This window comes from Sinohyriopsis cumingii, chromosome 6 (assembly GCF_028554795.1).
Source record: "Sinohyriopsis cumingii isolate HCF-2022 chromosome 6, ASM2855479v2, whole genome shotgun sequence".
Classification (NCBI taxonomy): domain Eukaryota; kingdom Metazoa; phylum Mollusca; class Bivalvia; order Unionida; family Unionidae; genus Sinohyriopsis; species Sinohyriopsis cumingii.
The window spans coordinates 93,195,164-93,213,688 of NC_142966.1; the positions used below are offsets into that span (position 1 = coordinate 93,195,164).

General features: G+C 41.8%; 1 protein-coding gene across 1 annotated transcript in view; it reads right to left on the reverse strand.

The window, feature by feature from the left end:
- LOC149797461 (multicopper oxidase 3-like) overlaps positions 1-18,525 on the reverse strand; it is a 70,548-nt gene that overhangs the window by 12,152 nt on the left and 39,871 nt on the right. Inside the window, exon 9 of the mRNA XM_089962271.1 lies at positions 11,460-11,607. Coding sequence (XP_089818397.1) covers positions 11,460-11,607 — 148 coding nt within the window. The remainder of the gene's footprint in view (positions 1-11,459; positions 11,608-18,525) is intronic.

An 18,525-nucleotide genomic window follows, 5' to 3' on the forward strand; every position in this document is an offset into this window, starting at 1 on the left:
CTTCCATGGGGTTGTCAGGGGTTAATTCTGAGATCTTGGGACTTCCGAGGGCCTTTTTATCTTGCTCCCACCAGTCCTCCCAACATGGTTCCCAAGACTCCTTTCAGTATGGGGCCTAACAAGAGAGGTAAAATGCCTCCACGTTGGACCAACATCTTCTTTTTTTGACGAATGGGAATTTTCTTTTGAACCATTTTCCGAAGAACGTGACGATGTTTGCCTAAGCATTGTTTCTGGTGTTTGGACAAAGGGATCGTGCCTTTCAAAACGTTCAAACAACATTCGCACACAGTATGGATGACCTCTCTGGAGGCCGTTTGAATGAGTTTTTTTCGTAGGGGTGGAGAAGCTTTGGACAGGACAGATAACAGGTCCCCATGTTTGGCTAAACGTGGTGGCAGTCCTTTCCTTTTCTTTCCTTGGGGTTTTCTGGAGGGTGACATCTTTGAGTCTTTAGGAGCACCTAAAAACACTGATACCCTACTCGGTCACAGGCCTTTTTTATACTGGAACGCGTCGCCACTGATTGTCTTTACGGCGTATAAGTTTGAGGACAGGCATGACACGTTGTGCAGGGGTACGCAACGGACTAAATCGAGCCAGTTCTTGCTTGGACAAATCCAGTAAACTTTGTAACATGCCCGATCTTTCATGGACTTTGATTTTGGGAGAAGGTACTTTGTGAGCAGCAGCCACTGCCGCTAAATGGGAAGGTCCTGCCACTGGGGAAGTTCTTTTGGGGGTCATCAACGGAGAAGTTCTTGGTGTAATCAACGTCTCCAAGTACTCTTCAGTTCCTGGTGACATCAACGGAGAAGTGGACAAACGTGAGGCTGCCGGAGACGCTGTGGCAGGTCGTGGTTTGCGAGTGTAAGGTTGCGTCCTGGCCGAAGTGCCTCTCTTGCGACTAGTTTTCTTCTTCTGTGGACTTTTCTTTTTCTGGGAACTTTTTCTCTGTTTCTTTTTCTGGGGACTTCTTTTCTTTTTCCGGGGTGGTGTCTGGTAAGAGGAGGGTCCTGCCACTGGAGAAGTTATTCTTCTTGGGGACTTGGTCTTTTTCTTTTTCTTCTTGGGGCTTTGTTGAACTTTTGTCTTGGGGATAACTTTGGGGGCATTAGGATCCCATCTTAAGAGTGAGCGAATGATGACCCCTCCTAGAGTACCGCTCCCTCCAGGTTTCAAAATGATTTGTTTTTTGGTTTGAGTGTCGATGCGGGGATCGGCCAGTTGGACCAAAGCGACTTTGTTTCGATCGAAAAAGCGTTGGGTTTGATGAGGAATCTGAATGATTCCTTGGAGTAATTGACGTGCCGTCACCGTGAACCATCGTAAGACTTCTTTGAAACTAGCTTCTAAGACACGGGCTCGTGTTTGTGGATCTTTTTCTCGAGTGATGCCATACAAGGCACGAATCAATTTGACGGGAAGATGCGACTGAAGGGACGTCATGTTCACACTGTGTGAGACAGACGAAAAAGGGTCTGAGGTTTTTATAGATTTTTTTTCATGGGGAGTGAAATTAAGTCGAGGACGGAGACGTGTACAGGACAGGCCCTCCGTCTTGGCACCAGTGGTGAAACAAGTGGGTACGAAATCGCAAATCCTCGGGGGTCGTAGGTTTCAAATCGACGAGTAAATAGGCGTGTGGCGTTTGAGTGGCATCGTCGTACGCCTGAGTCAGCCAAGGCGTTCCTAACTGTTTGGCTAAGACTTGCACTTGCGATTTATCTCGAGGGCTTTTAAACAAGACCACGTAATGCGCATTGAGACTGATGGTACGATGGGCTTTACTTTGTTGAAACAAATTTTGGGTGATGTAAACGACACTGGCATTACGGTGATGCCCTTTGCGCGTATTCCACAATTTAATTTCTTCTTCGTCTTCTCCTAACATGTCGTCGAAAATGACCAAATGGGTTTGACGGGAGTCAGAGACGATGCCATCGTCTTCTTTAGGAATGCCTTCCACAAACACGATGGAATCGCCTTGACTTTCTCGCAAGAGGTTGTACGCCGATTGCCACTCTTTGTAACACCACACGATCCGTTGAGGGGGCCGATCGATCAAATGATGTTTATGTTCGATCAAACGTTTGACGAATTCGGTTTTGCCAGAACCGCTAGGTCCAGCAATGAGCATGTTAAAGGGATGGCGAAGATACAAAGCCTCCCAACTGGCACGATCTAAGTGTTCGTCGATGACTTTGACAGTAGAGGAAGAGGGAGCAGAGACAGTAGAGGTAGCCATGGTGTCAGAAATGTCACTTGTGACACGAAAACAAACAAGACAAGAGTTTATATACTTTTTCAGAACACGTTTATTGAATGTTTTTTTATCAAACATGAATACGAAAGACAAAAATACATAAAAGCCAAAGGCTTAAGTACAAGAATAAGAGGCACATGATAACGATGAACGTGGAATAAACACAAGTGTCTGTACAACAATCACATGTTTTGGGTAATGTTCCAACCAGTTCTATAGTAGGGGGTAAGGTCACACAAGTGTCCTCCCGAAAGGGTCTTTCAGGTCTGTCCACGACAGTCCTGTCCTGGGTGACGGGTTCTTCTGGCACCGTCACTAACACGGGTTGAAAAGTAACTTTTTTCCTTGAACAACTCTCGTGCATACTGGGCCACTTCTTGGGTCCAAGCCTCAAAACCCCATTCTTTCCAGGCACGGACATCTGTCCAATGGGGATGTAAGTCACAAGCTACACACACATCGTCATACACGTCTTGGGTAGCTAAAAGTTGACGAATCTTTTTTTCCTGTTGAGGTCGAGAAGTATCCAGATGAAACCGCAAGGCTTTGAGCAAAAGAAGTTTTTCGTGACAATTTAAGGCCATGGAGGTGGTAAGTACTGATCGTAAAGAGTCCACAAAGAATAGGCTGGTAAACGAAATCCCAGAAAACAAGTCACTAAGACACACACCACTTGTCGTCCAAAATTGAATGGATACAGTTCTTGTAATAATTGATGGTAATGATCCACGGTTTGAATATGGTCATTGAGTTCCTTCCACGGAATCTGTTGGATGACATGTGACATAAACCGTGGCATGGCAGCCTGTTTTTATATTCTCTTTTTTTTGGATGCAATACACGTACTTTCTAGCCAGAGATCTTCGTTCTCCAGTAGGGAATCTAAAACTTGCATACTGTAACCGAAACGTCAGAGTTCGTTTAGAAGTTTCCTCTTCCGCTAAGTAGATTCCACGTAACAAATGTTGGTAATCCTTTACCTTGTCTTCCTCAATGTATTGCTGTAGGTGAATCTCGAAGTAACCATAATTATGAACATGTCGATCATTAGCGACCTCAAAGTTTTGAACAATGTCTGACCATTGAAAGAATTTCTGACGAATCAGTTCTCTTATACCATTCAGGTACCAGTGGTTAAAGATCTGGTGACGTAACGGATGCAATTGTTCTTTACGTTTCACTTGTATTTTGACCAGCTCTCGGTAAATCCTTTCTCTTAACTCCACAGGCAAAGCACGAATGTTCTCTTGTAAAGTATCCATGAATAGGTTATACTAAATCCTCTTTGGTCTGACACAAGAAATGTACTGTTTGCACAAACATGGTTTTACTTCAGTGTCAAATTTAAATCGTTGAGTCACTAATCTACACATTACAATTCGTTCAGAAGTTTCCTCTTTCACCAAGTTGACATTGTGTTCAAGATGTTGGTAATTCGTTAACTCTTCCTCTGGAATTCGATGCAGTACGTTTACAATGTAGTAGATAGAATCGTCCATACCAAACCATTCCGTTTTATAACCAGGAGGTCGTTGATCAATGTCTGTCCAATGGAACACTTTCAACTCAATCAGTCCTTGTATAGCCTGAAGGTACCAGTGGTTAAAGATCTGGTGACGTATCGGATGCAATTGTTCTTTACGTTTGACTTGTATTTTGACCAGCTCTCGGTAAATGCGTTCTCTCAACTCCACAGGCAAAGCACGAATGTTCTCTTGTAAAGTATCCATGAACAGATTATTATGGTAAAAAGTTACTTCAATGTCTCGGTCCCACTAAAGGTAAGTAATGACAATTCGGTGACCATCGAGCATGTTCAACGTAGGCCGAATCTTGCGGTTCCCAGTGGTGAAGTGACACACCGCAACTGAAGCACTTGACTTTATCTCCTTCGCCCAAGTAGAAAAATCCGGCTCTGGCTAATTCTTCGGGGGTCGGTCCTCCCAGATACTTTGGCCATTTTCCTTTGAACGATTGAAGACGATTTTCAAAGTCGCAGTATTCCGACAAACGCACAGGAAACGAATATTCGTTTTTCACAGGTTCGTTTCGATGAGGGTTGGGTGACAGGAACAGGAGTTTGCTCAGGGCTGGATGACATCCGTAGGGGGGTAGACGTGAAGGTGAACATTCCCCTTTAAACCCGGTAAAATGTCTAAGAGGACGAGTGGCATCGCTTTCGCATCCCTCAGGTTTGACACGCAGAGCATCACTTTCCATGATAGGGGTAGTGAGAACAAAGTTCCCATGATGCTTTACGGCATCGCTCAGGTCACAACGTACAGCATCGGTCCCATCGCAAGGCTCACAATCGCACTCGTCTGCAAACTCCGTTACGCAATTACAATGGTAACCACATGGACAATCGCAGTTTCCTTCCGGACATTTTCCGTCGCAATGTCTGGGTCTTATCCATCCAGTATTAGTCACACTAGAGGAAGGTACAACTTTTTTACAATCTCCAAACTGGAACGATGTCTTTTTCAAAGTATTCATCTTGTTCGCTCGGTCTTGGTAGTCACAATGAACTATCGGTCTTGCCTAGGGTTCCTTTTTTATATACAGACCAATACCGACGTGACCGTACGGTAAGGTGAAATGATTGGGAAGTCGAACTCGCTTTTGGTACACGATTTGATAGACTTTTTCCAAGGGCCGACTGACGATGTGGTGAGTGGGTAAACGTACAATCTTGTTCGGTTGGTAAGTGGTCACTTTAAAGTTTCCATCCTCTCCCGATTGCAAGGCTTCTTTCAATACCCCAAAGTTGACCACACGACTGGTACGATAATTCAGAGTCAGTCCTTTCACTTTGCACGTCGTGTGCACTTCTCCTTGTTTGTCCCGGTATTCGTAGCCGTAATTTTTGGGACCGCCACTGACGAAACTTAGAATCTTGTCGTCGGGATGCTCGTCTGTCCAGGCTCCTAAACGGTCTCCTTCGATGTTAGGGTGATGTTGAATCGGGTGATGGATGTAAATGCAACTGTCCGTGTCAAAGTACAGGACGCGTTCTTCTAACAGTTCTAAAGCTTCGTACAATTTTAAGCGAGCATGGGCTGTCACGTAAGCCGCAATGATGACATTTCCAAAAGGATCGTCTTGTACAAAGTCCAGATCTTCTTCGTAATTGACCAAGATCAAATTCTCTCGAACGACGTCCACATGTTTCATGTATTTGGTTTTGTCGTGAATCATCTGGAAGTAGCGGGAAGGTTCTGTCAAATATTCCGTCTTGGGTAAACACGGTCGTTGTGCCATTTTACCCCACAAGCAATTTAACATCACTTTGGCAAACGATCGCCTGCCTTCGTTTTTTTCGATGTGGTCTAAAGAGATGCCTTCTTGTGCGTAGTATTTCTCTTTGAATTGTATTTGGTCTTCGGGAGTGTGACACCAGGAAGGATAGCCGCTGGCTTCTTGCTTCAGTTTCAAAAAGGCATCCACGTAGTCGGCGAAAATGCCTTTCTGACTGGGATCACCCTTGCGGTACTGTTGTGTCTTGGGAAAGTGGCAAATCTCGTATACTTCTAACAGTTCGTATCCCATGTCCAGAGCTTTGAACAATTCTACGCTGACCCAGGTTCCCGTCAAGGCCCGTTCTTCCTGGCTGTGATGACAAGGCTGGTCTTGGTTGCACGTTTCGGCACAAGTACGGCACAAGGGAAACATCAGTTTGCCTTGACAATGGTGAGGTAAGACGGGATGGTAGAGGTTCGTGGGAGGCAAAACTTTACACTTGATCAAGCCTTCGTATTGTCGAATGTTTTTCAGGTCGATGTGTTCCGTTAACAATTGCGGGTGCCCTACAGGAAAGCGACAATATTTGCACACGTAGGGATACAGCGAGCACACGTCCAAGTATTTGATTTCTTCTCCTTTCTTTTCGTCGGCTTGGTACAGCAAACAGGTGGCATTGGTCCTTCCTCCGTACAAACTATCCCTCGGGTTCAGCGGGTCCATGAACTGGTAACTTTCCACGAGGTGTTTAAACTCGGGATCGGTTTTCATACGGTGATCGTACTCGTGTTCCCACATTTCCACCACTTGGTATCCTTCCTGTTCCAACTTTAGGCGCCGCTGACAAGTGTCCTGGTACAAGTCTTCCATGGTTCGTTGCAAAAACTGATTTTTAGTGCCACGGTCAGGGTAACAAACAGGACATCCGTGAAATAAGCAACCGTTAAACTCGTACACGATCTTGGGGTTTTCTAAGTCCCAGCCATCGACCGAATACGTTCCGATGGTCTTTTCGCCCCCTCCGTTGCGGGCATGCTGAATCCACTTGTCTTCCTTGTCGCACAAGTAATGTAACCAGCGTAAGGCTTTGACCGAGTATTGACGTTTGACAAAGTGGGTCGTTTGAGGGCTGATGACAGCCACGGTGTTTTCAGGCATGAATCGTTGTCGATACACTAAGGAACACGCTTTGGCAATGGTACAAGGTTCTTTCAAAGGATCGACCCCTCCGTGTTCCATGAACAGTTCTCGAAATTTTCCACAGCAACGCCGTAAAATGTCCACGTCGGAACGACAATACTTTAGCATTTCTTCCTGAAAGTCGAAAGGGTCCGAGGCGTGAGCCTGGTACCAAGCGTAGAAAGCTTCTCGTTGTTCGGTACGCATGTTGTCGGGGTCGTAATAGTGAGCCTCGGGCAAATGGGGTAGAACGGCGTGTTGATTGGCTTCCGTATTGAAAAAGTGTGGAAAGTACCCTTTAGCCATTTCTGTCATTCCAAACGTTTTAGGCATTCGACTCAAAGGCATGGCCAAATAGCTCATCGAATCTTTAAACTGCACTTGTCCCACTTGCATGAAAATGATTTTGGCTCCGTTCAAAGTCACTTTAGGACGCTCGGTGCCTTGTTCCGTATAGTACCTCAAAAGAAACTGTCCATCGTATCCGGAGAAATTGTGAACCATCACCGTGGCATGACGATGACAATCTCCGTAACGTTCGATGTCCTCTTGGCTCCACGTCTTGTCGATGGGGTCTAAGACCCATTGGGCAAAATCGGCTAACGTGTTCGGTCCCCGAAAGATTTTTTCACGCCCTCCGGGAATCTTGCTGCAGTGAGGGCAATGACTGAAGATAGGTTCTTGAATGCACTTCTCGCACGCTCGATGAGCCACGCAAAAATTAGGAATGTGAATGCCGGTTTCTTGCATGCATTCGAAATCGAAAAAGATGAAATTGCTTTTCTTCTTGTGACCATCCTCTTTCTCTGGTGGGGGTTGGTATTTTTGCACGTAACATTGGTGTTCCAAGTCCACGATGTGGTGACAAATGTGACATTTTTTCTTTCCTCGACATACGTGTGCCTTGGCAGCATTGGTACATATGACTTGTTCACACGTAGGGCACAATCTCAGGAGTTGACAAGCACATTTCTTCTGTGAACCTTGCGTTTTCAGATGTTGTTGGTAACAGGTAGGGCTGACAAACGTGCGCAGACAAGTGGAACAAGGCACTGGTTCTTCGCTCAGACAGGGTGAAGAGGCCAAACATCCTGAGCATTTCAATCCACAATGCTTGTGTTGCTCTCGATTATTATAACCATGGTCACATTTCTCACAGTAATAACCGTATCCCAGGAATCCGGTGATACTGGTAATCGTATCGAAATGGTCATCGTGATAATAGACATGAATGTATTTTCCGTCCTTAAAGTCTTGGCCTCGAAACAACAGAGGTCCGCGCACTTCTTGAGGGTGCACTTTCAAGGTGTAGCGTGGAGCTAGGGCATCTTGCAATTTTTGCATCTCAGGAATGCCACAGGGTGTGTCTTTGGACAGGCCGGCTTGTTGCAACAGGAGTTCTGCTTCATTTCGTTGTTTGGCTCGATCGGATCGTTGAATAGTTTTCCAGGTTCTTTTCCATTCTACCGTGTCGTTCTTGTTGGCATAGGTTCGTCCCACCACGATGGCTCGGGCTAAACACATCTGGTCATGAGGATTGTGAATTTGGACAAGGCTACGCTTAATGCTGCGAAGGTCGTTCACCAATAACATCTTTTTGCGTCCGGTCCCTTGAGGAGGAGAGACGTGGGTCATGTCCAATGTGGCTTTTCCATCGGTGATGTCAAACTAGTCATTAGATTGTTGCACGTGTTGAATCTTGTCCATGACTTTGGAAGCGGTCAATTCTCCAGGGGTGCTAAACTCGATCCAAACAGGGGATTTCAAACCGTCGTGTTGTATGGAAAGTCTCAAGCGATCGTCTTCTTTGGGTTGACATTGTTGCTTGAGTGCAGTGAGCAAAGAATTCCACACCTCAGTGATGAACACTTCTGCTTTCTCTAACGGCACTTCAGCCTTGAAATCTTTAAACTTCACCGTGTATTTGTAAGCCGTGGTTCTAAATTTTCTAGAGGAGCGCTTTTCCGTCTCTCGAATGGAATAGTACTTTTCAGGGTTGACTAAGGGTGGTGAACTTGGTTTAAAGGTTTCAAATTCTGGTTCACTCATGTCCTCTTCAAAATCACTGGCATGAATTTGTGCCAAGATTTCAGCCCTGGTACGAGGCGATAGATCACGTTTCTGCCTCTTACTTTCTTCTTCTTCTTCTTTCTTCTCGAATGAATAGGATCGTTTCATCTTGAGTGCAAAGAGTCAAATGACTCAAGTTCAAACACCATGAGCTACTTTATAGTCATAGCAGACCAGCGTATATAAAAGGGTGTGTGTCTTATCCTTTCACTATTCATTTCACTCTCAAGCCGAGCACAACGATGGAAGAGACTAACCAGATGGAACGTTTCGTCAGAGCTTTGCGAGGGGTCATTAGAAAATTCTCTTCAGACCAGCCTACGGACTACTCTCCTTCCTTTCGAGATAAAAGTCAAGATACTTGCTATATCTGTCAGAAGAAAGGGCATTGGTCTTCAGAGTGTCCAGACCGTCAAAAAAGAACAAAAACAGGGACTAAAAAAGACAAAAGTCAAGATACCTGTTATTATTGTCAAGAAAAAGGACATTGGTCTCCAGATTGCCCAAAAAAGAAACAAGAGGAGTCAGAAGAAAAGAAGGATTCTTCAGAAGAAGAGAGGGATTCTTCGGAAGAAGAGAGGGATTCTTCAGAGGAAGAAGAGGAAGAAAAAAGACAATTCTATTTACAAGAGGCAAAGAAACAGGAGAAGAAGAAAAGAAGAAGGGAAGAAAATGAGGAAAAGACGGTGAAGAAATTTAAAAAACAGAGAGAGTAAACAAGGAGAAAGAAGAAGTCAATGAACTTTTTATTAAAGTGTTGTGTTGTGAATTGGATTGTAAAAATGGATAAAAGAATAAATGAATGATATAAGGTAAGTGTCTTTGAGTTTTGATTTTAAAATAAGAACGTACACTCACGCACTCATACACAGACACGTACTATAAGGGTAAAATGGGTGTTTTTTTTTTTTTTGAGTTATTGGCAAATTGAAATTGTATTTCTTTTCGAGAAATGTGGGTGGCCCTGAAAAGGGCCTTTTTTCTTCATGGTGAAGGGGTGAGTTTAAGCAATCAACTTTAACTGCCTTATGCCTTTGCCACGGCCAAGGCCTACTTCTGGACTGCGTAATGTTGATGATGATGATAATGATTGGGTTGAAATCACTAAGGGTGGTACGGTAGGCTTAGTCACAGGGTTGACGTGTTTAGCTCGGGAAGGTCGTATTCTCTTCGGTCGTGATAAAGAAGTCTGATACATTTGTTTCAGACTTCTTAACTCCGCTAAAATGTCCAACAGTACCGTGACCGTTTGATTTTCACCCTCTTGTTTCTTTGCTGCTACTTCTTCTTGCTGTTGTTTTTTTCTTACCTCTTCTTCTTGTTGCTGTTGCTGTAGGAGAAAAGCCTGTTCCGCTTCCTTTTGTCGTTGTATAAATTTCTCCAATTCTTCTTTCTGTCTCTGTCTAAAATTCTCCACTTGCGGTAATGAAGAAGGTAACGAAGGTTCCGGAACAAATTCTTGCGAAGAGAGAAAATCCACAAAATCCCAATTCACCTCTTCTGAAAGTAAGTCCGGGTTCCCTTGGGCGGTCTCCCCTGCTGGTGCACCCCATTGGATCGTTTTCTGAGTTTCCGTCATGTTGAATCACTGTCGCATAGATTGACTGCACACAAGCGCTAGCGAATCTATATAGACCAAGTGACGTCACAGACTGCTCTCTTCGGATTGGATGCGGGCTGACTGAATTCTGTAACGCGTGTTCGGATTGGTGAATGAACTCAATCCGTTTCAATCCTTTCTGTCCCTATAAATAAGCGCAGTTCACTGCATTGATTCACCTATTCTCGGAGCCTCAACATGTGAACCGACGTTGAATCTTCAACCCTTGTGTCAACGATGATGTTCAGGACGGACATGCTCATGTATGTCCGATCCAAGTGGACCGTTGTCCACAGGACCACCAGCAGTTTGTGGATACGAAGAGTCTACATAGAGAGACAAGGTTGCCTCAAGAGGACTCTGATGTATGGCCCTGCTGTAAGACGAAGTTTGAGGAAAAGAAGATGCCACAGATGCCCTTTATGTTAAGGGCATATTAACATAAACCCAAAGGCCCTTTTCAGGGCCAGCCATATTTCTCGAAAAGAGATAGCCTTTCAATTGCCTACCCTTTTTTTAAATTTAAATTTTTTAAAAAAGAAATCCCATGTTCAAATTCCCTTGTCGCTAAACAGTCCCACGATTTTTCTCCATATTCAATTCCCTTGTCGCTCAACAGTCCCACGATTTATTCCCATGTTAATTTCCCTTGTCGCTATATGTTCCCACGATTTTTCTCCATGTTAAATTTCCATTGTCGCTATATGTTCCCAAGGGTGTTTTTAATGCTAATTCCCATTGTCGCTATACTATCCCTATTCACTACTTACACGTAAGGTTTGAGTATAACCTGTTGATGATATAACACGTTATAATTACTGCTGATTTCATATATTTCATAATTGATATTGGCATACTATTTGGTTTTCTATGTATAATATGTATAGGAACATTCGGCAGAGATTTTAAGGTTATGGGTTTCAACTCATCCTCGTGATCTGAAAAATACTGGCATACAACCTGCCATATACGATCCCTTTTAGCACTTTCATTACGCATGTTCTTTAAGAACAACGAAAGAGAGGATTATTTTTAATAATGACTATGAACTGAAGATTGTAATAAAATGTGAGTGTACACGTTAAGTCTGACTGAAGTTATTACCTGGATTATTTGCAAGGAACCTGAGAATTGAATAACCTCCATCTGGAATCGTCACTGTATCCTTGGGAACGGCTTTTGTGAGTTTTCTTGGGAGTTTGCCTTCTGCGTCTAGCCTCATTACCTCTTGAACACTTGTGGACTCGTTCAACTAAAATAGCATGTGTGCGCGATATTAGAAGACATAACTTAAATTTTATTCTTCGCTTTATCCGTCCAAACCTCAAGTGATATAACCGAGGATCTAGTCTGGGTTCTAAGTTAGATCAAATAATAGAATGAAGGATCTAGCCTAGGTTCTAATGTAGATCAAAAATAGATTCTAACCTGGGTTCTAATGTAATAAAAGGCTGAAAATCAGAGCAATACTATAAGAAAAGAAAATAACTGTTCATTAATATTTTGTTTTGACCCAGAGAACTGAATGTTGAAGACAATTAACTAATTTAAAAATAAATTCAGCTTTACACCAGCTGCATGCTTCGGACCCAATTTATTTGCCATTTGCTGCTCACCCGCCCAAAAATAACATTAATTTATATTTATGTATATTATTGTTAATTTAATATACATTTTTAATTTCAGAGATTAATTGCGAAGGTTCTAGGCAGTACTATACACGAAAAAGTTACTTTTTAAACACACATGCAGTTAGAAGCTTGTAATTCTTTAGCCAGTTTGTTTCTAAATTTTTGTTTTTGCCCAATGCTTTTGGAATAGCTAAGTGGACAGAGTGATGTCATATGAATTAGTTATAAAGATGAAATTGTGATTGGTACAGTGGCCGCTATGCCATATTGCCTAAAAGTGCGATGTGTATGCATCCTTATTACACAATTGCAGGTTGTTCTTGTTATTGTTGTTATTGTTATGGGGTTTAACGCCATTTTCAGCACAGGATAGGCGATACATGACGGCCGGTATAAATGGTGGTCGAAGAACCCGGGAAACCCGGGAAGAACCACCCACCCACGAGAAGATAATGGCAAGCTTTCTCACGTACCCACATTGGCCAAGCCAGAGACTCGAACTAGAGGCCGACCGAAATTCGGTTTGGTTTCGGTTTCGGTGCCGAAAGTTGGCATATGGACTCTTTCGGCATAGTTTCTGTTTCGGCCGAAGCCAAAAAAGTTAGCTTTCGGTTTGCTTTCGGTTTCGGCCGAAACTGATATTGACTTTCGGTCATCAGCCGAAGATCTATTTTAACTTTCAGAATGCAACGCTAGTGCTGCGTCCATTGCTCTGCTTGTCCGCCGGTCAGTCGGCGCTAGGCAATTCTAGGCACTGTTGCATTTCAGTCTACTCGCGTGCTGAATACAGAGATTTCGAAGTCTGGCAATATTGATAATTTCAGTTAGTTAAACCGTAGCGAATTAATCTATGTGAAGTAGAAAATTGAAGTTAATAATAAACGGATTAGTTAATCACCGCAAATAATGTCGAAAAATGCAGTGTGGGATTACTTCGGAAAAATCGATTCTGATGCAAGCAAGGCGCAGTGCAAAGAATGCGACAAACCTTTATCACTTGGCAGCGATAAACCAAGACATCAGACAGTTTCAAACTTGAAATGTCATCTGGCCAGCTGCCACAAGGAGCTCCATGGTACGTATCTCAAGAGGTCCGTGAACGGCGGAGCAGAGCGTGCCTCGAAAAAGATGATGATGGAAGAGAAAGCGACTAAACATGCATTACAGAATTTTGTGCAGACCTCATTGACATCAATGGTCGAGAGCAGAATGGTCTGGCCTGATGACCACGTTGCAGTTCAGCGAATTGATAAGTGCATCATGGACTTGATCGTTGTCGACATGTTACCCTACTCAGTTGTTGAAGTGTAGCGTTGCACCATGACCCAGGCCTATTTAATAAATCTTGTGTTCGGCAACCTCGGTTCATCTTTTGGTTTCGGCCGAAGGTGTAGTTAAACTTTCGGTTTCGGCTTCGGTTTGGGCCAAAAGTCAATTTATAACTTTCGGTCTGGTTTCATTTTCGGCCGAAACCAGAAGTTTAGTTTCTGTCGGCCTCTAACTCGAACCCACGCAGACAGAGGTCAGACGGCAGTGCTTTAGACAACTCGGCCACTCGGGGCCCACACAATTGCAGGTGATTCCTCATTCGAGTAAACACTATTACATTAAACCATACACGACATGCATTGAGTTGGATCATGCGGTCAGTCTCGTAAACAGATGCAACGAAGAATATTCCTCGTTAAACCCAGACTTCTTTTTACAACTTATTGTTTTTAAATCTACAATGTCTTCCTTCCAAAAATATTAACATTACCCAATCAACACTGGTAATCGTAATTTCTATAAAACGTATTTTCCTCGGTGACAATTTATAGAGATATAATGAACCACGTATCAGGAGTTTGCCGAGGCAAAGTAATGTTATGGATAGGACGAGTGTTTTGAAATGTGTAACATATAAAAGGGTGACCACGTCACTTTTGGAAATATAGAACTCAGATTCGAAATATCAAGGGCGAGGAAATGTCCCACCCATGATGATCTTGTTTCATGTTTGACCCAGTTTTATTATGGCATCTGTATGCATGGTGTATTAACCATGTATTGTCTTTTTTTTTTTTTTTTTTTTATTTCTTCAAATCCATGAAAAGTTTCAACAGTAACATATAAAATGTGTATATTCTATCAGCATACACATATAACATCAGTATAGCGTGATTTGAGGAAATCCGGAAAAGAACATTCTTTGCCACAAATCCACCAAGCATCTAAAACGATCACTACATGTATTTCAAAATCCTAAACATTTCGGCTCATATATTCAACTTGTAATATTCTAGATAAAGACATCGGATTGATATTACATGTTATCATTTGCAAAGGACAATTTCGATGCGGTGTCAAGTTGCTTCTCGTTTAACGCAAGTGACTTTTGGAAAAAAAGAAAGAATATAGTTACATCATCGTTTGACCTTTGATCCGAACAGAGTCAAACCCGACCTGGATGGTATTTGACGATTCGTAGAGTTGCAGTATAGAGAGCGATTACCACCATAATTATATCCATGCATTTTCTAACCTTCCCTGATGCAAAACTGTATGTGGTAGTTTGCAAGTGCTACTTTAATAATTATATTCATGAATTTTCTATTATTCATTGATGCAAGCTGTAAATGGCAGCTCAAAAACACTATGTCAATTATTACAAGTTTTAATATTTGTATTTATAAACTTGCCATATCACAAGTTACACAGATTGCACCTTTATTGCAGAATCAAGCACGCTGCAAGTTTGCATCACGAAAGTTAGCATAATGCCTCCTTACGACAGCAGATGGCGCTGTGATAGGTCAATTTCTTACAATACCATTACTCCCCTGACCCTAGCATCACGAGTTTATAACACTTTACAGCATTTTGGGGCGTCTTGTTTAAAATATCATTCGAAATATATTACCGCATTAAAGTTAGCTGATTTATCAGAGTATTAACATTCGGCAGAGAGGTGGCATGCAAGAAGCACAAACAAATTAAATGTATCAAATGGTATAAAATTACATGCATTTACACAATGTTATATTTCAGCTGATCTTTCACACCCCATTTCTATTTGGATATTTCGTGGGTGTAATTTACCACTGCCGCACGGTGGCAGAATAGGGTAGCCGGCTACAAGCAAGGATTAGGGTCAAATTTGTTTATATAGTCTCATTGACAATGTTATCAGTTTAGATCATGTTTACTATTTTATAGTGCAGTGCAAATTTTGCTTTTTCTATCAGTAAAAACCTCATAAGGTTTGATAAAATTGCAGATAATGGCGGCTTAATACTTTCTCTTATTGGTTTATTCACGAGAGAGAGAGAGAGAGAGATGATGATCATGAATCTGTTTGTTCTCCAATCCCAATGAAATTAATTTTTTACTGTTAATCAAGTTTTAGAATCAAAGACAACAAAGGATTAGATAGCAGAAATCGACCGACACTGTTAATTGCTGAAGATAGCACGTCTATTTATACTTCGCAGACTCATCTGCGGAGTGTAGGACAAATAAACCGGCTTTTGTACTACAATATAAATGGCGGAACACACTGAAGAGATTGCATTTATCCCTGAAAAAGCGAAAAAATCTCGGTGCTTTACAACATTGTTGCTTTGGAATTTGTATCAGCGATAGTAGATATTCAGATCGTGAACATATGACGTATGTATTTCGGATTCCGTTAAAAAAACAGAAACAAAACTCGAGAAGTGCGGTCGTTAGGTGCGTTCTTGTGGAAGGGGAACTTTTACTACTGACAAAATCACAAGATGGACATATATCTACAGTAAACATTTCGTTGGTGGGAATGGACCGACGACGGACAATCCCGACCCTATCGCAATAACACTTATAAGGAAAAAGTGATTACAAAACGGTGGAAACTTCCTTAAAAAAGACAAAAGTTGCATCACCAATAGATTATTATTTTGACATTCTACCTAAAAGTAAAATGATTCATGAATATTTCAGGAAGGCATGTTATTTACTAAATGATAAACATTTCTACATTGTCATCAGTTTTAAAATTTCTTGTGTGTATAAGCTTATTATCACTAAGAGAATATGTAACTTTATTATTTTAAAATGATACATAAAGGTTAACTCTTCAAAATGTTCTAGCAAATATGTAGTAAAGTAAATCAAAACAGAGAATCATGTCAATTACTTCATTATATTTTTTATATCGTTTTATGTCGTGGATATATATATATGTGTGTGTATGTATATATATATATATATATATCCCAATTGATGCGTCACTTTGGGTAGCCTTCTGTTGGTTGGTTGAAACAGTTATTTTCATTTATTTCCTAGATATCTGTGTGGTTATAGAGCAAAGTATGTATCTTCCCTTTTGTATGTATATACTATGGATATAAATTTTCCATCATTGAAGGCTGTCCAAACATTATCGTTTTAACGCTGAGCGCCTAGCGAGGCAGCCGTAATTACCATTTTTGTAAGTCTTTGGTATGACTCGGTCGGGGTTCGAACCCACTACCTGCTGCTTCCGATGCGCTCGGTCTAACCAATAGGCCACTATATATATATATATAGATATATATATATATATATATATATATATATATATATATATATATATATATATATATATATATATATATATATATATGTGTGTGTGTGTGTGTGTGTGTGTGTGTGTGTGTGCTGTATCAATGCTTTACCACCCTATGTTGAATTTTTCATTAAAAGGAAACGAGGCTAAGGCACATCTGCAATCTATTCCTGCATTTAACCATTTCACAAGCAATTTAGCAGAAAGATGGTACAGTGTCGGTTCCTTAGCTAATACCAATCAAGCAACCAATACTTGCTGACCAGAATGTGTGTGTGTCGTCAAGATTTCCTTAGGCTTTTCCTTTGAAGAATATTAAAGCAAAAACTGTACTAAAAGTTTAGGCACTTGTTTGCCTCCCCAAATCTGTCCAGCAATTTTATGTTTGATTATTTCCAACAACTTTTACATGAATTAGACACCCATCAGTTTAATGTTTCTGCCTATCACCCTGAAAGGCATGGGTCTAGCACAAGACTGTCCGAAAACACTCTCATCTATCCAGGAGACATGTATACACTTATATAGAATCAAACCTTATAAAAAACAATGATCAGTAAAATTCTGCATTAGTAGTGAATGGGGTGAGATTAGCGACAATGGGAATTAGCATTAAAAACACCCCCTGGGTAAGATTAGCGACAATGGAAATTTAACATTAACCACCCTGGGTAAGATTAGCGACAATGGAAATTTAACATGGGCAAAAAACCCTGGGTAAGATTAGCGACAATGGAATTTAACATTGGAGAAAGGAAAAAAAAAGGAAACATCCATTCTAGAGACAGAGGCATTCGAACAATGGAAAAAAATATCGATTCTAGGGACAAAGGCAATTGAACATGGGGAATAGAGTTTGGGTCTGTCTAGGGACAAGGGGAATTGAACATGGGAATAGAGTTTGGGTTTGTCTAGGGACAAGGGGAATTGAACATGTTAAAAAAAAAAAAATACTTTAGGGACAAAGGGAATTGAACATGGGATTTTTTTAAATAAATTTTATAAAAAAGGGGTAGGCAATGGAAAGTCAGTCTCTTTTCGAGAAATGTGGGTGGCCCTGAAAAGGGCCTTTGGTTTTATGTTAATATTAACATAGACGGCATCTGTCACATCTTCTTCTTCTTAAACTCCTTCTGAAATGCAGGTCCATACACAAGTACCCTCTTGAGGCATCCTTGTCTTTCTATGTAAACTCTTCTCATCCATAGACTAGTATCTGTCCTATCGACAACAGTCCACTTGGATCGGACATACATGGGTATGTCCGTCCTGAACATCACTGTTGACACAAGGGTGGAAGATTGAACGTCGGTCCACATCTTGAGGCTCCGAGAACAGGTGAGTGATTGCGCTGAACTGCGCTTATTTATAGGGAGAGGAAGGATTGAAACGGATTGAGTTCATTGACCAATCCAAACACGCGTGACAAAATTCAGTCAGCCCGCATCCAATCCGAAGAGAGCAGTCTGTGACGTCACGTGGTCTATATAGATTCGCTAGAGCCTGTGTGCAGTCAATCGATGCGAGACAGTGATTCAACATGATGGAAACTCAGAAAACGATTCACTGGGGTGCACCAGCAGTGGAGACCGCCCAAAGGAACCCGGACTTACTTTCAGAAGAGGTACATTGGGATTTTGTGGATTTTCTTACCTCGCAAGAATTTGTTCCGGAACCTTCGTCTCATTCTTCATTACCGCAAGTGGAGAATTTTAGACAGAGACAGAAAGAAGAATTGGAGAAATTTATGCAACGACAAAAGGAAGCGGAACAAGTTTTTCTCCTACAGCAACAGCAACAGCAACAAGAAGAGGTAAGAAAAAAACAAGAAAAAGAAGTAGCAGCAAAGAAACAAGAGGTGAAAATCAAACGGCCACGGTACTGTTGGACATTTTAGCGGAGTTAAGAAGTCTGAAACAAATGTATCAGACTTCTTTATCACGACCGAAGAGAATACGACCTTCCCGAGCTA